Here is a 15,192-nt window from a genome sequence, read left to right as displayed (position 1 = left end):
CAAACTCATATCGCGTCGTTTGGTTCTACCAGAAGACGGAGCCTGGGATGTTTGCATATGCGCTACTATAATACCCAGTAGTATGCAGTGCCAGCGAGCCTTTTAGTGGATGTTCCCTGCCGCACCAAGAACGCCCCCGCAGCTTTGAGTCACCATCGGCGGCTAACTGCAGCGAAAAAGCACAAAAGCTCCACGATCATAGCAAGCCTAGTAAAATTGCTCCTGCGTTAGTATAATCCTTCCCCTGCACCCACGCTTTATGTGTAAAGTATTTGCAGTTTTCCACCTGGGGAGCAGGCATTATTTGTACACCGCTGCACAGCAGAAGAGTCACCAAGTGGCATCCTGGAGATGGCCCATCCTGGAGATGGCCCATCCTGGAGATGGGCCTTGATGAACGTTGCCCCGTTTGTCGCGTGCTTCCATGGTTGTGGTTCGCCAGAATTAAAGAAAGCCCCTTTGACAATCAAGTCGACCCTCGTCGAGAAATGGCGGATTTTTGTTCTTCGCTCTCGTGCTCAAGCCTGATCTGCAATTGGGGCTAGGCGTGGGACTCCATGGCCAATCACGTCCCAGAAGTGGCATGCGAACTCGAGGTAGGGGTGGTCTGCAGGGGAAGCTCTTCTGGTTCGCGAGGTACGCGCCCCGCGCTTCGGTATCCTCCAATATCAGGGCCTGGAAGGGTGGGCGTCGACGAGATACAGAGTAGAGTGTCGGTGCAGACATGTGCTACCAATCTCTGGGCGGCCTTGTGCGTCCCTTTTATTCCACTTGGCCGCCGTATTTGTGACCTGTCAATCGCCTCTTCTCTTTTCTCCTCTTTCAACCCCCTTTTGCACATTTTGGGTATACTGAACTGTTGGTTTGCACTGATCTCCTGCATTGAATCCTGTTTGCGGACATAGACAAAAAGTCCTTCTTAGTTGCTTGGCCTTTCCCCGGAGAATAATCTAATGCAATCTTGCCTGGTTTCATGCTTCAACATCTCCCAGTGGAGTCCACCTTAACCTACACACCTTCAAGTCATATTATCTCTGAAATTTGACTTTGGCTGTTTGCGCCTCGCCCACCATGGGCTTCTTCGGTTTAAACAGGAGCAAGAAGACACCTTCCCACACGGAGCCATCACTTAAATCAGCAGCACAACCGTCACTCAAGTCCGCAGCACAATCACCCCCTCCTCCATACACGAGGAAGCCGATGGTACCTACAACATTGGCACCGGGAGCTTCTCCTCAACCAGCCCGACCTCAGACTGCTTCACGGCCACCAGTAACCTCCCATACTCGGACAGCCACTCCTGTTCCGCTTCAGCCACAACATCAACCTCAACTTCAACCTCAATGGCATCAGCAACTTCCAATGCCCGGGTCCATCCCCGGTAGGCCTCGATCATCTGCAGGGACCACGTGCCTCACTATCCCATCGAGCTGGGTCACATCCTATCCCCCATCATCCTACCAATTCGGAGATCCGCGCCAGCATGGCCATCACCAGCAGCCGATTGTGGTGAACCAGTACTATCTTGGTCAACAACTGCCTGTTGTCCACCGTCCAGCCTATGGCTGCGCCACTGCCAACAGCGTTGTTAACATTGGCAACTCAGTTGTCGACATGGCCAATGGGTGCCTGCCATCTAGCCTTCAAGTTCGCCACCTACCGCACCACCTTGATGATGGTCTTCCGGCTTGGCATGGCTACGGCTCCCAGCTTCTCAACCAGAGCGCGGCTGCGTGCGACCGACTTGGCCAAAGACTTAATAGTGTTTTGACCCTGATTGATGGGGACCAATGCAAGGGTAATGAGCAGGAGCTTTTCATGATTAACCCGCAAGGCCCAGGCACCGTGGCGCCACCAGTCGCCAAAACGGAGGTAGCTTCCAAGAAGACGGCTAGACCCAGCAGCAAGTCCGGGGATAAGGCATCTAAACGGTCTAGCCGCATGAGCTCACCGGACAAGAATTCCAAGGGGCAGACCACAGCCATAGCAGCCAGTGTTATGACGGGTGACTATTTTTCCAAGGTGGAGTTGTATGCCAACTCCAAGTTGCCGATGGATCTGCCTCCCCTCAAGCTGTGAGTTTTGTTTTGTTTTGTTTTGTTTTCTTTTGGTTTCCTTGAATACCGTATCCTCTACTCAACAAATCTTTACGAATTTTCATCAACTGACAATGTATCAACAGCTACATGCCCACCTGGCCAATTCTCTGTCTCGCAGCGCAGTACTCGGAGCGCGTCTACGCCCGTCCGCGTGGGGCCGAGATGGACACACACGTCGACGCCGATTGGCGCACGGGAGCCAAAGCCATGGTGATCAAGTCGGTTCCCATGGACCACATGAATACCATTGTCTTTGCCATTCGTGGCAGCGCCTCCTTCATGGATTGGGCCGTCAACCTCAACACGGCGCCTACCTCACCTCTCGACTTTCTCGACGATCCGGGCAACTTCTGCCACGCTGGTTTTCTGTCCGTTGCCCGCAAGATGATCGCCCCAGTGGCGGCCCGCCTCAGAAAGTTGCTGGAGGAGGACCCCGGCCGCAGCACATACTCCCTACTGTTGACGGGCCACAGCGCCGGCGGTGCTATTGCAGCCTTGCTGTACGCCCACATGAAGAATCAAGTCGTGAATTCGGAGCTCTCGAACCTCGCAGGATGTTTCCGCCGCATCCACTGCGTCACCTTTGGCGCTCCGCCCGTCAGCCTCCTGCCCTTGGCTTCTCTTGATTCAGACAAAAAGAGCCTATTCCTGAGCTTCGTGAACGAGGGCGACCCCGTGGCGCGGGCCGACATGGCGTATGTTAAGAGTCTGCTTGAGCTATTTGCTGCCGCTGCGCCCACAAAAAGCAAAGAAAAGGACAGCGGCAAGTCGAAGAGCAGCAGCAGCAGCAGCAGCAAATCAGACAAGGAAAAGAAGCGCTCCTCGTCCTCTACCGCATCCGTATCGAGCAAATCTTCCTCGTCTTCGGACAAGAAGAAGTCTTCCCCCTCAAAACCCACCTGGAAGCTCCCGCCCAGTACGCTCAGCAACGCAGGGAGGATCGTGGTCCTGCGGTCAGGCGACCCGAAACGGGCCAAGAAGGCCTGCAGTGACCGCCGGACGGTAGAGGAGCGGCTGAACGAGGGCGTGGTCGCACAAGTTGTGACGGATCAGCAGCTGCGCGCCGTCGTGTGGGGAGATCCCGCGGCGCACCTGATGCGTCTGTATTCTGGCCGGATCGAAACCCTCGCCGTGGGTGCTGTCACGGCGAGGGATCATTGATGAAAGATTGGTGACGGTTTTCTGTGGTTATGTTTTTTGTATTGTGCTTTTTCTCACGTTGGCTGATACTTTTCTGGTGTTGGTGACGACGACGACGATTATGTCTTATGATCCGTTATGAACTTTGATACCTGGCCTAACAAGCCCTTCTTTACTCTATTCTATGTTTAGGAGTATATAAAACTCGGGTAATATCCAGATCTATGCTGAAAAAAAGACCGTTGTTCTATGGTGTATTCATTACAAAAAAAAGTTCCCTCGTGACAAGGTGCTGTTGATTATGGGAGGGGCATGGCCTCCAAAGTTTCGCAGGCCTCCCTCACAGCGGCAGACAGATGCTCAACATTTATCATGGAAAAGACGTTGAAGTGATGGCCCGGTATGTCGACCACCCTCAGGAACATGTTCTTCCTGTACCGATCCCACTCCAAATTCGGATGCGGCCGCGCCAGATCCACGCGCGCAAGGCCGCCACCATCCACCGGGACGGGGTCGACGGCCCTCAGGAGTACGGCGGGCGGCGGGGGGCTGTGGTCCTCCCAGGTCGGCATCTCCCACGTTCCGACCATCTCGGACGCCTCGGCAAAGCATCTCGACACCTTGTCCCGCGTCTCCTGCTTGGTCCGCTCCGAGAAGAGATGCTGCGACGCCACGGCTTGGATGGGGAGCATGTCGCGGCGGCCCGACGGCTGCACCCACGTCAGCGGGCACACGCTGTCGATCATGATCAGGCCCACGACCCTGAGGGCGCGGTCTCCGCGCAGAACCTTGGCCATCTCGAGCGCGAGCAGGCCGCCCAGGCTCCAGCCGCCCAGGATGATCCTCCTGCCCTTCTTGGCGGTGACGGCGCCGTCGTCAAAGGCGCCCCGCAGCAGCCGGACGTAGTGGCGGGCCATCTCGGGGATTCCGCCGGGGAGCCAGGACCGGCCGGTGTGGAAGTTTGGATTGGCGATGCCCAGCACGCGCCGGCCCAGCGGCGGGTCGATGCAGTGGTAGTTGAAGACGGTGCCGCCGCCGTCGTGCACCAGCACTAGCGGCGTGCGCGCGTCATCTAGAGTTCCGGGCAGTGGCTCCTCGATCAGGCAGGGGTTTTCGTCCCACATTGCCAGAGGGTTGGCGGCTGGTTTATGCGGGTGTGTTGTTATTTGGCAAAGGCCACGTGGAAAGTTTAGGTTCTGATATTGAGTTTGGTTCCTGATGGGATCAAAGTGTGCTGATTTTTTGGTGAACTCAATGTGACCCGTTACCAAATCTCAAAAGTCGAGTTCGAGATATCCGACTAATTGTTCATAAAACATAAAGAGGTTTGCGATCAAGTAGGTATTAAATACTGCTCGCGAAAATCCAACCGGTTTCCAGTCGTTCCAGACTTGACTTGGAGATCTGGACAGAGAGGACCGCGATATCTCTGAGACCAGCAAGCAATATCAAGTTTCAAACGCAGGATGCCGGGGCTTCCTGTCTTCGGCATTTGGCGCGTTTGTCTCCGGCCCCTCCTTCAAGGGGGCCAGAGCCGAGTCAGCTTCTGCTGCATGGTAAGCCCTTGTTTAAAATCCAGACTTGGTGGTGGCATCATTTGTTGCGTGAAGGAGGGCCCGTTTGTTGGACGCCTGGGGGCCGTTCAAAATGAGGCTTACCCCACCTTCCTATTGCGTGTATCCCCAAATCCACACCCCCAACCTCCCAAGCCACCTCCCCTGCATACCACAGCGACGCGCCGAGCGTTGTCGGACTTGACGCGTTCCCCTCACTGGACCCCTCTGTTTGTTCATCGACTTGCTTTGTTTGCCTCTGACTGTATTAACCAGCATTGGTCATGCGAATGCACCCAACATGGCGCATTAGTATGCCGAAAATACCCTGAAACCATTCATTGCCTATTGTCCTGTCGCGGTGGTCGTCTGGTCTATGCCGCTCGGCCTGTTGGCATCTCTGCAGCTGTCTTGACCATGACATCGCACTGACCGGCCGTCTCACCTTTGGCAGTTGAGAGCTGAAACGCCTCTAAGAAAAACAGAATAAAAAAAGAGAGAGAGAGCAGGTTGACTGCCCAGGTCAACCGGCGCATTATCCATAGTCAACAACTGGTGCAGAAAGAACAATGGCAGCCAAAGGTCTATCTAGTAGCCGTTGGGCGTCGGCCAGATCGAGCTCTGTTCCAGCCACACGAACCAGCAGCTATCCGCCGCCCCCTCCAGACAGCCTACATCCTGTCGCGGTCGACACTCCGATCAAATCTCCTCCGCCACCACTGAGCCCTCTCCCGGCTCTGAATTCGGGCATCCAAGTTCCCAACCCGAAGACGTCGTCCGTCATCAGCTTAACGGTCAGCCAGAAGGAGGCCCCGCGAGCCGAGTCGGAGCTGTCGCGATACTTGCGCATAGTACGGCGGATGAAATGGAAGCTGCCCTTTTTGGCACAGGGGTACCAGCAGGCCACGGATGCGACGAGCGCCGAGTTTGCCGACGCGGACATGATGTTCAAGCTCGACTTTTTTGAATACTACATGCTGCTGGAGCGAGCGCTGGTGCATCTCCAGGCGGTATTCAACATCGTCATCACGGGCAAGCACAACGAGTCATCGTCGTCATCCTCTAATGGAACCGGGCCGTACAAACACAGGTATCACGCCAACGTCCTCGAGGCGCTGGACAGTACGGACAACCCCCTCCACGGCGCACTGGGAAAAGGCGACGTGCGCCGCGCCCTGGGCAGGGCCAAGGATCTGCGTAATAGGTGGAAGAACGCCGACGATGCCAACAGGGACCCGGCAACGAATCTGCCACTGGAGAGCTACGATCTGGAGAACATACTCACGACAATCTATGGGGGTCTCGACCAGGCCTGCATCGTGGCGACCAACTACGTCAATGAGCTAAAGGCCATCGCTGCTGCTGCGGCCCGCGCCTCGGCCGCCGCCTATCCCAAGTTTAGCTGGGCCGACGAGATGGAGACGCCAACGCCCGGCAGGGAGGATCGCCCTCCGCCTTTTGAGGAATGGCCGGCTCAAGAAAAGAGCAAAACGGACGAGGAGGCGGAGTGGCAGTTCATGTTTGATGCTATGGACTGGCAGGCCATATGATGCAGGCCTTCAGCCTATCGTGGGTTGCGACTTGTTCCATTCTTCTTATCCGGGGCAGAACTTTCTGCCACTGCGCGAAAAAAAAGTCTCTGTACTTGTGTGTCTAAAGGCAGCAAGCTACTCTGGAATTATTCTTTGCATCCTCTTTTTCCTCATTTGTCTTGGTGCAAATTGTCAGAATTAGCAAGCAAGCCTGCATGTCCCTAAGGTTAACGTTTGGTACATGGAATCGGAGTTATGGGGTTTTTGGATACCAACATTATGTTATGAATACATCTTATCAATCATGGACGACGGCATCGAACAGTTGCGGTATCTGCATGTTTTTGAAAGAATGCTTTTATCCGACCTACAGATTTTGCATGCTTTTGTCTGCGAACTGGGAAAGAAATTCTGCTGCTAAAGATGGAACTGTGTATCAAATGGACTATGCTCATGTGAACGCCTATCTATTGACCCATGTCACGGGCGAGTAAATCACAGCCATTTCGATACATTTAGGACAAACGGCACTCTAGAGGATCAAGAACGTTGTTAATGGAGTCTCATATATACAGTTTCTCCAAAAGATCTACAATCATCCCTACCTCCCTCAAACCCCACCCAAGGACCAATTCGAACCCTACTCAACCCAAACAACAGCACTCAGCCCATCCTCCTCACCCGCCCTACCCGGCGTGCCAACCACCAAATTCGCCAGCACGCGCCCGAGCTTTCCGGTCTGCGCGTCCCTCTCCAAGATGACGACGTTGCTCGACGTCTGGCCGCCGACCGCCAGCATGGTGCCGGCCTTGTTGGCCTGCATGGTCCTCGGGAAGAAAGCGCGCGAGTTGGACGTCTCGACAAACGTCAGCAGCCCGTCGGTCGGCGAGACGGCGTACAGCGCGATGGCGTCCTGCTGGGCGCCAAACGTCTTGTCGTTGCGGTTCGTCACGTACAGGTGGCGGCCGCCGACGAGCTGCACCGCCGCCGCCTTGGAGCCGGCCGGCGGCGCCCTGCCCGGGCCCATGGTGGAGATGGACTGGGCCTTGGTCAGGGCCAGGCAGCCGCTCCCGCCAGAGGGGTAGCCGACGCGGTAGGTGGTGACGGTGTTGGCGAGCTCGTTGACCATGTACAGGACCGTCGAGTTGCCGGCGGTGAAGAAGGTGCCGTGGCGGGGCCCATCGCCGGCTCCGGTCTTGACGTCGGCGCACGAGGTCAGCTGGCCAGAGTTGGAGTCGATGGAGAAGACGCGGATCAGGTCGGCGCCGAGGTCGCCGGCCAGTAGGAAGCGGCCCGTCGGGTCGGGGAAGGCCGAGTGCGGGTGCGGCTTGTTCTGGCGGGATGGGACGGGGCCGGGGCCCGGCATGGTCCAGGGCCCGAGCTTCTGGAGTGGCTGTGACGATGATGTGATGGGAAGTTTGTATGTCCATATCCCCGAGTTTTCGCTGGGTTTGCGGTGTAATGTTAGCTGGGCTCGAACAAAAGAAGAAGAAAAAGAAAAAAAAAGAAAGAACTGGTCTTGATGTGATAAATCATGCCAAATGTTGCACAATACTTACTATTGCACTACAGCAATGAATCCCTTGCCATCTCCTCCCCCGTACAAGCCACTGTGAACTTCACCATTGCTCCTCGCAGCAGCCGTCTGTGCCAGGGTGCCGTCGGCGGAGACGCTGAGCGCGGTGATGGTCGGGGCGATCCAGCCGGCCTCGTCGTTGACGTATACGGTGCGTGTGTCGTTGTCATACGTCACCCAGGCCGGCCACGTCCCGCCGGCCTTGAGCGTCTGCTTGAGCGTCAACTGCGAGCCCGACAAGGCGAGCGAGTAGACGTTGCCGTTGAAGTGGGACACGACGAGGTTGGACTGCGCTGCCGTTGTCGCAACCAACAGGGAAAGGCTCAGGGCCAGGGACTGCAGCGAGGCCAGCATTTTTTCCCCCTTGCGTTTTGTTCTATCCACGATATCTTGGCAGAGGATGAAAAGACGAAACAAAACGGAGGTAGGTATCAGTCACGAAGCTTTTTCGCGAGTCGAGGCACCAGCTGGCCTTTTACATCATCGGCACGCGCATCGCCACTGTCGGCGGAAGCAAGTATACGGACACCCATCACAATGTGGATCAACAGACAACCGTTTTTTTTTTCTCTACCCGAAACCAAGAGAAATGAGCTCCTTTGATCAGGTGTGGAGTCGTGTTACTGCTATACTGACGACAAGTTAAGAAAGTTTAGGTTGGTGGGATGTGGGGGCCGGGCGACTACAGGCGGAGAAATAGCACTTGGTCTGGCTTTTCAGACTCCGGTTTTCCCCAATCGGGCATCTTGGAGATTGAACATCCGGGGTTTGGTGCAAAGCGGCGTTGCCAATGCAGGGGTTTCGTTGCTTTCCCCCAGCTCTGTGGTTAAATGCAGATCGTGGAGGGAGTTTACCGGGGTGTTTATTCATGGTTGAGCTGTTTCGGGGTGTCTTGGACTCTTGGTAGAGAAGCATGTTAATACCTGCTCAAAGTCATGTGCAAATAAATAGCGGTATATCCGGTTAATACCTCAAGCCGCCCCCATGCCCATTTCAGGAATTTTACACAAGCAACGAGAGTGCTAAATTCGGAAGATCCAACGCAAGCCTTTTGTATTTAATTGTGCGCGGGAGTTGGTGCGTAGATTTTTCGGGGGTAGCCGGGACTCCTGTCTCGGCAGCCTGTCTGATGTGACGCTACACCGGATAAATGCAGTGCCTATATTTCAGTTCCCGTCAGGTGGATGGAAGGAAGACTAAGCCGTCACACAACCCTGCGTCAATAAACCGGTCAGGATTTTTACAGGTTTGGTTGTGATCGGTTATTTGTTACAAGCAAGAACTTATGGGTGGAAAGCCATCTCACCACATTGTGGGCTGTGAGATTGATGAGAAAATGCCAACGGGGGACTCCTCATTGAGGGACCCAGACGTATTCGCTTCGGCGCTTTGGCGAGAAATTCTTTGCAGGTCCCTTGCAAGAGAATCATCGCTGATCTTCTGGATACAAACCAAGCCCCAATCACCGCATCCAGGGAGATTAGGACAATCCAAACAAAGTCCCGGCTGTTTAACACTGCGTGCCGACGGCTGTTATTCCTTTCCATCTAACCAAGCAAAACGGCCGCGAACGGGATGTCAAATATACAAGATTACTCTATCACGGGAGTTGACCATCAGCCTCCAAACTTGGCATCGTTCCACGCATCTGGTATCGGGCTTGTGGGACTGCTTACCTACGTAGATTAAATCGCGTGGTTCGGTCGGGATTTTCGGAAATGCAACAAGCCTTTTGTCATTTCCCAAAATCTCAGCCGGTCAAGGTAGTCGGCATCGCTTAAGGGGTAGATAAGCGCTGCGTGCCGACCGGCTGTTCCTGGGACGCGCAGGTACGACCCGCGGCTGTAAGTCCCGGGCCTTGGATCAATCTAATTATCATGAGATTATCTTGAACCTTGCGGCGAGCCGGCCGGAGACGCGGGACTGAGCTGGTGAACTGTGGAGTTCAAGTCAGCACTGAAAAAAAAAAAAAAGAAAAAACGTAGAAATAGCACTGATACCCAGCTAGCTACGACGGGATTGGAAACTATGTTGATCTTGATCAGCATGACCTGGAAAGTCTGGAAAGTAATCAGCCATGCATAGAGTCACGAAAGCCGTCGTGTTGGCAGCCCTGACGGTGTGCACGGCCCTGGCCTCGCCGTTATCCAAGATCGCACTGCTGGACGATTGCCTCTCCGCCGCCGAGGTGCCTGTCGACGCTCCCGGCTCCACCGACTGGCTCCTAGACAGCATGACCTTCAACCTGCGGCTCAACTACACGCCCGCCGCCATTGCAACGCCCACCACGATCCCGCAGACCCAGGCCGCCGTGTCGTGCGCCGCCAGCGCAGGCCTCAAGGCCAACGCCAAGTCTGGCGGGCACAGCTACGCCTCGTTTGGCACCGGGGGCGAGGATGGCCACCTCGTGATCCAGCTCGACCGCATGAACAACGTGTCTCTTGACGTCGACAACGGCATCGCCACCGTGCAGGGCGGCGCTCGGCTCGGCAGGGTCGCCAGCGAGCTGTACAAGCAGGGCAAGCGCGCCATCAGCCACGGTACATGCCCAGGCGTCGGAGTGGGCGGGCACGCGCTCCACGGTGGGTACGGCATGTCGTCGCACATGAAGGGCCTGATGCTGGACTGGCTCGTCGGGGCGACCGTGGTGCTGGCCAACTCGAGCGTGGTCGAGTGTTCGTCCGTCGAAAACACAGACCTGTTCTGGGCCATCCGCGGCGCCGGGTCGTCCATGGGCGTCGTGGCCGAGATGCGCTTCGAGACGTTTGAGGCGCCCGACGAGGTCACCTACTTCATCGCGCAGGTACCTTGGAAGAACACGACGGCCGTGGATGGGTTCAGGGCGCTGCAGGAATTTGCGGCCGAGCAGATGCCGGCAGAGTTGAACATGCGCCTGTTCATCACGAGGCAGTTTGCGAACCTCGAGGGCATGTACTGGGGAAACAAGACGGTGTTGCAACAGACGCTGGCTCCGTTGGTGACAGCTACCGGGGCTAAGCTGCAGTATTCCCAGACGGACAACTGGCTGGGGCAGCTGACGCATTTCGGGAACGGGTTGAACCTGGACCAGTCCAGGCCTTATAAAATGGTCAGTCACCCCCTTCCCGAGTCTTGATTTGTTGTGATGACATCCACTAAGTATCCCGCCGCGAAACGAAACAGGCTGAGACTTTTTACTCATCCAGCCTATACACCCACGCACTCGAATCGACCCAGATTCAGGCCTTTGTCGACTACTGGTTCAACAAAGGAAAGGCGACACGCCGCGACTGGTACGTACAAGTGGACCTGCACGGCGGCAAGAACTCGGCCGTGTCGAGACCTGAAGCCGACTCGGCAGCTTATGCGCACCGCAACCACCTGCTATTGTTTCTATTCTACGATCGTGTGGATACCAAGGGGGTCTATCCGTCCGACGGATTCGCCTTTATCAACGAGTTCGTCGGCGATCTGACCAAGACCATCGGAGAGGACGACGGCGAGACTTGGGGTCGGTATCCCAACTATCCAGACTCGAGGCTGAGCCCTGAGAGCGCGCAAAGGGGGTACTGGGGAAGCCACCTGCAGCGGCTCCGCGAGATCAAGACTGCAGTTGATCCGGGCGACATGTTCCATTATCCTCAAGGTGTGCCTCCCGCGGTTTAGATGCTGGTAGTATTTTGTTTGGTTAGTTTGCTGTGGGGAGTTTAGCAAAAGTCAAGCAGTGGATCGGTTGCAAAAGCTTGATGTAACATGGAGGTTAGACCTTTGATACTTGATAGTAACTTTAGCTATCAAAGCTATCAAATCAAGTCCAAGCATATTAGACATTTAATGGACATTTGTTTAGCCCAGGTAGATATGCGATGCACATTACAATAGTGCAAGCGATAATGACTGGAAACGACAGTGTAAGGGAATTCGAACGAAATAAAAAAAGGGAGCTCATACCCTGCATCCCTGTGAAATACGATAGCATAACTTTACGAAGTAGGTCCAACGGATCAAGTCGAGCTTCGAAGGACAAGCGTTACTGTACAGGGAGGGACATTTTTGCCGAGTGTACAGAGCCTCGGTGTCAATCTGGGGCCTGATGAGCAAGGGCGGAAATTGCACCAAGAAGCACAGCCTCTTTGAGACATGGTCTGTTGTCAACTGGCAAACAGTGGAATCGTAGGTGTCAAATTTGCGCCTCCAAACGACAAGTGGCAAAGCCTGCGCCGCCGCCCGCCAACATCTGGGCGTTCCTGGCACTGAAAAGGTGGTGCTAGAGCCCTTGAAAGTCGAAAAGCGGAATCCTTTGAAGGTTCACACAAGAATCGAGAATTCAACACAATGTGGAGTTTGCACGACAAATCGATGCGAAACGAACGGTTTGTACAAAATGCACACACCAAAATTCCACAATGAGATCATGAGGTCCCCCAGTCTTGAATATTTTCGACATCTGGAATGAATGTCGAAGCGGGGAATCGCATGCCCATGCAGGCTTAAGTTCCAACAGACCCACATATGGGTCGTTCCAACCAATCGAGTCCCATGTAACACGACAGCAAGCTGCATCTGCCATAGGCCAGGCCTCGCAGGGTCAGCATCTTGGCTGCTGCCGGCGGGGTTGTGGCACTGGCAGCCTTCCCAGCAATGGCTTAGCGCCCCTTGAGCCCTGGATCAAAGTACCGACCGGCTCTGTCGGATCTACCGCGTATCCCTTTGAACGACCGGAAATGTGTCTGAATGCGCTTGCTGGCTTCGTCTTCGCCGTTTCGACGCTGGTGCTTACGATTTCCTAAATCCATTTCTCCTTAATCCTCGACCGAGAAGCATCACGAAAAACCTCGACGACTCAAGACTGTCCAGTGCAGCATCAAACGACGGCGAACGGCCTTTGCCCCTCTGACATCGTCTGATCCACCACGGCTTCAATCCCGCGACCACTTCGAAACCTCGAAACAAGGGGCGACCTTAGGACTCCACAGACCGCACCGTCCCTGAGTGCCAGTTGGCCAGGGCGGTACTACCAACCCGACCATCTACCTCACTGTGTGTCAAGGATTGACACTCGAAAAATTAAAGTAAAAGGGACGTAACGGAACTCTTGGCCCAATGGCGTGGTCGAGAATTGGGATGAAGCAACGAGGCCCGATGCCTGTGGCCTCGGTCTCATCTCTTCTTCCGCGTCGTCTGCTGCCATCCTCAGCTTCATCGGTATTCACAAACGGCGCGTGGTACTTAATAGCAGCAGTGCTGCTATTCGCTCCAATGGGTTCCGGCCACGAACACCACCAAGAAAAGATTCAGGAGGGAGAGGCGATATCCATGGATCCTATCGTACGTCTATCCTCGAGCTGGGCGATGCGTTGTCATCAAGGTCCCCGATACCCTCGGACCGTCAGCCATCTAATGCAGAGAAACTTGCATCTGCGAGCGGATCTCAGCACGCAGATTTCGAACTAACAGCTACATCTTAGGATACAACATTATGGGTTCACATCTTCATACAGATGCTCGCCTTTGGCGTGCTGTTCCCTCTGGGAATGGTTTTAGGGGTATGTCACATGTGCATCCTGCTCATCCGTCTGCGAAGATCTTGCAACAGCGGTGTACCCTTGCTAACATTCCTCTCGTTGAACCATAGTTGGTTAAAAGCAGATGGCACGTACCTGTCCAAACCATTGCTTCCGCCATTGCCATCCTTGGCGCGATCCTCGGCCACTCACATGGCGGCCGCGAGTTTGCATACAGCGCCCACGCCGGATTTGCCGATGTCGTTTACGGTCTCCTTTTCGTACAAATCGTGCTCGGCGTCTACCTAAAACTACACATCGAACGGGGCTTCCTCGGCCGCATTCGCAGGTGGCTCGTGGTGGCACATGGCATAAACGGCAAGCTGTTCCCCGTCGTTTCGTGGGTGCAGCTTCTGTTTGGCGGCATCGCGGCGCTGGGATTCTGCCACGACGATCACCTCGGCCAGTGCGTGGCCCATTTCATCATGGGAAGCGCTTTCATCGCCTACGGAACACTGCTCACCATCATGCTGCTGGCCGGCCAACTCTGGCTGAGGCGCACGGGTAGGTCGCAAGAGTTCTTCGACAGCGCTATAATCGCCGCTTGGGGTTGCGTCAACACCTTTACCGAGCATCGCTGGGGAGAGGAGTGGAGGGGCAACGACTGGCAGCACACTGCCATGGGTATTGTCTGGTGGTGTGCCGGTTTGGCCGGTATCTGGCTCAGCCGTGGCCGTGATGGATCCCCGAAGCGTAACTTTATCCCCGGATTCGTTTTGATCCTCACGGGATGGTCCATGTCGGCACACACTCAACATTCGATGGCCAGTTCGGCACTGCACTCTATGTTTGGCTACACGCTTATGGCAGCCGGCGTGACGAGGATCATCGAAGTCTCGTTTGTGCTGCAGGACAAGACTGGTGTGTCGACTGCAGGTGATGAAGTCAACAGCTTCCAATACGTGCCCGTATTTGTGAGTACAATGTTCCACCGCCGTGTCTTCCGAAGAAGTTTTACTGACAAAGCCCCATTAGCTCCTGTTTGCCTCGGGTTATCTCTTCATGGGTGCTACAGAAGAGCAAATGGCACTTCTCGAAAGCTCACCCATGGACCACGTCGCCTACATCTTGATCCTCTACAGTCTCGCCTTCCTCACCTTCCTCTTTGTCTGCATGCTCCTCCATGTCTACGACAGGGCATCCTACAACTCGGACGCGTACAAGAACCTGACGGCAGCCAACACGAGGGACGACGCCGTCATAGAGTCTGAGCGACGCCGACTCCAGGACGTTGAGGAGTTTGAGCTCGACGGCCTGATGACGGATGATGAGGATGACGAAGAGGCGGCGAAGAGGAAGTTACTCTCGAAGGAGAAGGACGTAGAGGGCAGCACCAGCACAGGGCCGGGGAGCCCGAGCACTGTGGGGAGGAATAGCGATCGGGTTGCGTGAAATGTTTCCATCGAACCCGTGAACCACGGGATATATACCACACGGCTTACAGAAGCAGCTTTTTCCTAAGACTTTCATAACTAGATTGAGTCCGTTTAGGCACACCCATGAGTGAGTGCGTTAGTGTTGGGATGCCTTCCCTTTTTCCTATGTATATAGCATATTGCATATTGGGCCGGGTGGCGTTTTGGGTGTTGACTGACAGCTCTGCACCGATGTGCATCAAATAAATCCGCAGTGCTGTACTTGCTCGCGATAAACTATAGCTAATATATCTGATGCTTTGCTAGCCTGCTGCTTAGTTGAAGTAGCGGGATATAAGTTATCGATTCTTGTCACGTGCAAATCCTCACCGCG

General features: G+C 55.0%; 6 protein-coding genes across 6 annotated transcripts; 4 read left to right on the top strand and 2 right to left on the bottom strand.

Moving 5' to 3' along the window:
- Positions 1-838: 838 nt before the first annotated feature.
- On the top strand, positions 839-3,494 carry MGG_05340 (uncharacterized protein). The gene is made up of 2 exons (XM_003710129.1): positions 839-2,075; positions 2,183-3,494. Exons 1-2 carry the CDS (start codon positions 1,072-1,074, stop codon positions 3,258-3,260), a joined length of 2,082 nt encoding a protein of 693 aa, XP_003710177.1. The 5' UTR covers positions 839-1,071; the 3' UTR covers positions 3,261-3,494.
- Positions 3,275-4,822, bottom strand: MGG_13017 (uncharacterized protein). The gene has a single exon (XM_003710128.1). It carries the CDS (start codon positions 4,361-4,363, stop codon positions 3,539-3,541), a length of 825 nt encoding a protein of 274 aa, XP_003710176.1. The 5' UTR covers positions 4,364-4,822; the 3' UTR covers positions 3,275-3,538.
- Positions 4,823-5,093: 271 nt separating this feature from the next.
- MGG_05339 (uncharacterized protein) lies at positions 5,094-6,342 on the top strand (the record flags this gene model as incomplete). The annotated part of the gene is made up of 2 exons (XM_003710127.1): positions 5,094-5,104; positions 5,463-6,342. The coding sequence occupies 2 exons, from the start codon at positions 5,094-5,096 to the stop codon at positions 6,340-6,342; spliced, it is 891 nt and encodes a 296-aa protein (XP_003710175.1).
- Positions 6,343-6,964: 622 nt separating this feature from the next.
- On the bottom strand, positions 6,965-8,702 carry MGG_05338 (uncharacterized protein; the record flags this gene model as incomplete). The annotated part of the gene is made up of 2 exons (XM_003710126.1): positions 7,884-8,702; positions 6,965-7,769 (listed from the first exon to the last, which is right to left on the bottom strand). The coding sequence occupies exons 1-2, from the start codon at positions 8,252-8,254 to the stop codon at positions 6,965-6,967; spliced, it is 1,176 nt and encodes a 391-aa protein (XP_003710174.1). The 5' UTR covers positions 8,255-8,702.
- A 925-nt stretch (positions 8,703-9,627) lies between these two features.
- On the top strand, positions 9,628-11,735 carry MGG_05337 (glucooligosaccharide oxidase). The gene is made up of 2 exons (XM_003710125.1): positions 9,628-10,988; positions 11,063-11,735. The coding sequence occupies exons 1-2, from the start codon at positions 9,978-9,980 to the stop codon at positions 11,543-11,545; spliced, it is 1,494 nt and encodes a 497-aa protein (XP_003710173.1). The 5' UTR covers positions 9,628-9,977; the 3' UTR covers positions 11,546-11,735.
- A 748-nt stretch (positions 11,736-12,483) lies between these two features.
- Positions 12,484-15,192, top strand: MGG_05336 (uncharacterized protein). Its single transcript, XM_003710124.1, has 4 exons — positions 12,484-13,207; positions 13,348-13,425; positions 13,515-14,357; positions 14,419-15,192. The coding sequence occupies exons 1-4, from the start codon at positions 12,983-12,985 to the stop codon at positions 14,833-14,835; spliced, it is 1,563 nt and encodes a 520-aa protein (XP_003710172.1). The 5' UTR covers positions 12,484-12,982; the 3' UTR covers positions 14,836-15,192.

This window comes from Pyricularia oryzae, chromosome 1 (assembly GCF_000002495.2).
Source record: "Pyricularia oryzae 70-15 chromosome 1, whole genome shotgun sequence".
In the NCBI taxonomy this organism is placed as follows: Eukaryota; Fungi; Ascomycota; class Sordariomycetes; order Magnaporthales; family Pyriculariaceae; genus Pyricularia; species Pyricularia oryzae.
The sequence above is the reverse complement of the archived record's forward strand: the minus strand, read 5'-3'. Positions and strand labels throughout refer to the sequence as shown.

Coding starts and splice junctions, on each gene's coding strand:
- MGG_13017 (XM_003710128.1), bottom strand. CDS start 4,363: ATGTGGGACGAAAACCCCTGCCTGATCGAGGAGCCACTGCCCGGAACT.
- MGG_05340 (XM_003710129.1), top strand. CDS start 1,072: ATGGGCTTCTTCGGTTTAAACAGGAGCAAGAAGACACCTTCCCACACG. Junction 2,076..2,182: donor GATCTGCCTCCCCTCAAGCT/GTGAGTTTTGTT, acceptor ATGTATCAACAG/CTACATGCCCACCTGGCCAA.
- MGG_05337 (XM_003710125.1), top strand. CDS start 9,978: ATGCATAGAGTCACGAAAGCCGTCGTGTTGGCAGCCCTGACGGTGTGC. Junction 10,989..11,062: donor AGTCCAGGCCTTATAAAATG/GTCAGTCACCCC, acceptor GAAACGAAACAG/GCTGAGACTTTTTACTCATC.
- MGG_05336 (XM_003710124.1), top strand. CDS start 12,983: ATGGCGTGGTCGAGAATTGGGATGAAGCAACGAGGCCCGATGCCTGTG. Junction 13,208..13,347: donor CGATATCCATGGATCCTATC/GTACGTCTATCC, acceptor GCTACATCTTAG/GATACAACATTATGGGTTCA. Junction 13,426..13,514: donor CTCTGGGAATGGTTTTAGGG/GTATGTCACATG, acceptor GTTGAACCATAG/TTGGTTAAAAGCAGATGGCA.